This window comes from Perca fluviatilis, chromosome 14 (genome assembly GCF_010015445.1).
Source record: "Perca fluviatilis chromosome 14, GENO_Pfluv_1.0, whole genome shotgun sequence".
Taxonomy (NCBI): domain Eukaryota; kingdom Metazoa; phylum Chordata; class Actinopteri; order Perciformes; family Percidae; genus Perca; species Perca fluviatilis.
Genome location: NC_053125.1, coordinates 35,132,304 through 35,134,803, shown reverse-complemented (window position 1 = coordinate 35,134,803; position 2,500 = coordinate 35,132,304). Strand labels below are relative to the sequence as shown.

General features: G+C 41.3%; 2 protein-coding genes across 2 annotated transcripts in view; both read right to left on the bottom strand.

Moving 5' to 3' along the window:
• LOC120572778 (zinc finger protein 420-like) overlaps positions 1-2,500 on the bottom strand; it is an 80,967-nt gene that overhangs the window by 46,882 nt on the left and 31,585 nt on the right.
• LOC120572935 (asialoglycoprotein receptor 1-like) overlaps positions 1,695-2,500 on the bottom strand; it is a 2,851-nt gene continuing 2,045 nt past the window's right edge. The window contains exon 3 of the mRNA XM_039822467.1: positions 1,695-2,138. Within this exon, the coding sequence (XP_039678401.1) occupies positions 1,982-2,138 (157 nt within the window). The 3' untranslated portion in view covers positions 1,695-1,981. The remainder of the gene's footprint in view (positions 2,139-2,500) is intronic.

Sequence of the window (2,500 nt, the reverse complement as noted above, 5' to 3'; positions counted from 1 at the left end):
GGATCATACCAAGGATCGTACCCAGGTACCAAGGATCATCTCAAGGTACCAAGGATCATCTCAAGGTACCAAGGATCATCCCAAGGATCATCTCAAGGTACCAAGGATCATCCCAAGGTACCAAGGATCATCCCAAGGAACCAAGGATCATACCAAGGTACCAAGGATCATCCCAAGGTACCAAGGATCATCCCAAGGAACCAAGGATCATACCAAGGTACCAAAGATCGTCTAAAGGTACCAAAGATTGTCTCAAGGTACCAAGGAACATCCCAAGGTATCAAGGATCATCTCAAGGTATCAAGGATCATCTCAAGGTACCAAGGAACATCCCAAAGTACCAAGGATCATCTCAAGGTATCAAGGATCATCTCAATGTATCAAGGATCATCTCAAGGTACCGAGGATCATCTCAAGGTACCAAAGATCGTCTCAAGGTACCAAAAATTGTCTCAAGGTACCAAGGATCATCTCAAGGTACCAAGGATCATCCCAAGGTACCATGGATCATCTCAAGATATTAAGGATCATCTCCAGGTACTAATGCTGCATTCCAGACACAATTTTTAGCCTGTAAGTTATGACTTCAGGTCACGACTCTCAAGTTGGTAGTGTTCCAGGCAGAGTCACAACAAACCCTAGCTAGCAATAGCTGATACTACTGATTTCTAGTCAGCAACATATTTTAGGGTTCATTTAAAAACATAACCTGTAGTAGTACACAATCGTATGTGTATTGTTTTGATTACAAAGTGCGGAATTACTTTACGTTGCCTATTTATGTATATTTATTTTCTATTTCTCACCGTTAACCACCGGTGTCTGTACAGCATCAACAGGGGTCGCCATTGTTGTTTATGTGTGTGTGACGTCAAAAACAGTACCTGGGAGTACAACGATCTGGTACGAGTTCACGGGGAGTAAGTTACAGGTTGACTGTCGTTCCAGGGCACTTTCACCGGTAGCAGGTTGTAAAAACACGAGTTACGGGTTGCCTGGAACGCAGGATCATCTCAAGGTACCAAGGAGCGTACCAAGGTACCTTAGGATGATCCTTGGTACCTTGGGATGATACTTGGTACCTTGAGATGATCCTTGGTACCTTGGGATGATAATTGGTACCTTGAGATGATCTTTGGTACCTTGAGATGATCCTTGGTACGATCCTTGGTACCTTGAGATGATCCTTGGTTCCTTGGTACGATCCTTGGTACCTTGAGATGACCCTTGGTACCTTGGTATGATCCTTGGTACCTTGAGATGATCCTTGGTACCTTGGTAGGATCCTTGGTACCTTGAGATGATCCTTGGTACCTTGGTACGATCCTTGGTACCTTGGTACGATCCTTGCTACCTTGGGATGATCCTTGGTACGATCCTTGGTACCTTGAGATGATCCTTGGTTCCTTGGTACGATCCTTGCTACCTTGAGATGATCCTTGGTACCTTGGTACGATCCTTGGTACCGTGGTACGATCCTTGGTGCCTTGGGATGATCCTTGGTACCTTGGTACGATCCTTGCTACCTTGGGATGATCTTTGGTACCTTGAGACGGTAACCAGACTAAAGTATTAAAACTTTTTCACAACTTCTTTCTTGAAACATTAAGATTTTTGTAGCCAGTTTAAGTAGCACATAACGGAAAAACAACAGCAAGAGTAACAATTTTATAAAAACCACACATTTTCATGTATTGCACAATCAAGCTTTATTCCCCAAAAACAATATTCTCTGTTTGTACAGATTGAGACACATCTGTTTTCATTTTTTTTTAAGTTTACAATGAACTTTGTATTTTATTATTTGTATTATTAATATTTCTTAGTTTTGTTCTTGAAATATTTCTCATTTTTTAAATGAAATATCCCGATTGCCTTTCCTGATTTTTTTTTTAATTAAAATATTTTGACTTTGATGTTGCATTTCCGATCGATGAGAAATGTTGTAATGGCTTGTTGGTGTTTGGGTTCCAGATGTTGTTCAGGCCTGCGTGCCGTGTTTCTGGCAGATGTAGCGCATGGCGATGGAGCAGTGGAGGTCGTTGAGGCGTCCTGTATTATGCAGGTGAGCGCAGTCTTCGTCTCCGGGGCCGAGACCGTGATCGGTCCAGCTGTCAGGCTGACCGGGCACCCAGCGCCTGAAACACGCGGTAACACATAGGGAGAAAAAAGTTGTTGTTAAGTCATCTTTGTTAAAGTTGACTCTGTTTTCTACGGACATAAAGTTACACTCAACTCACGATTCAACACGATTTTACAGAATTAGCTGCAGACAAATGAGGGAAAATGTTTCTTAATTTACGTATATATTTTTTTACAACTTTTTGCCTGAAATATTACGACTTGTTACGACTAGCAAGGACTCACAATTTTTTTCTTATCAAAATAACTAAATAAATAGAAACAAAGCTCTTAAATTTAATAAACTAAGAAGACGTAGTGATGTCTGAAGTCAAACAAGGTAAATCTAAAGTAGATTACGCCCTAGAACGGTAGAAAA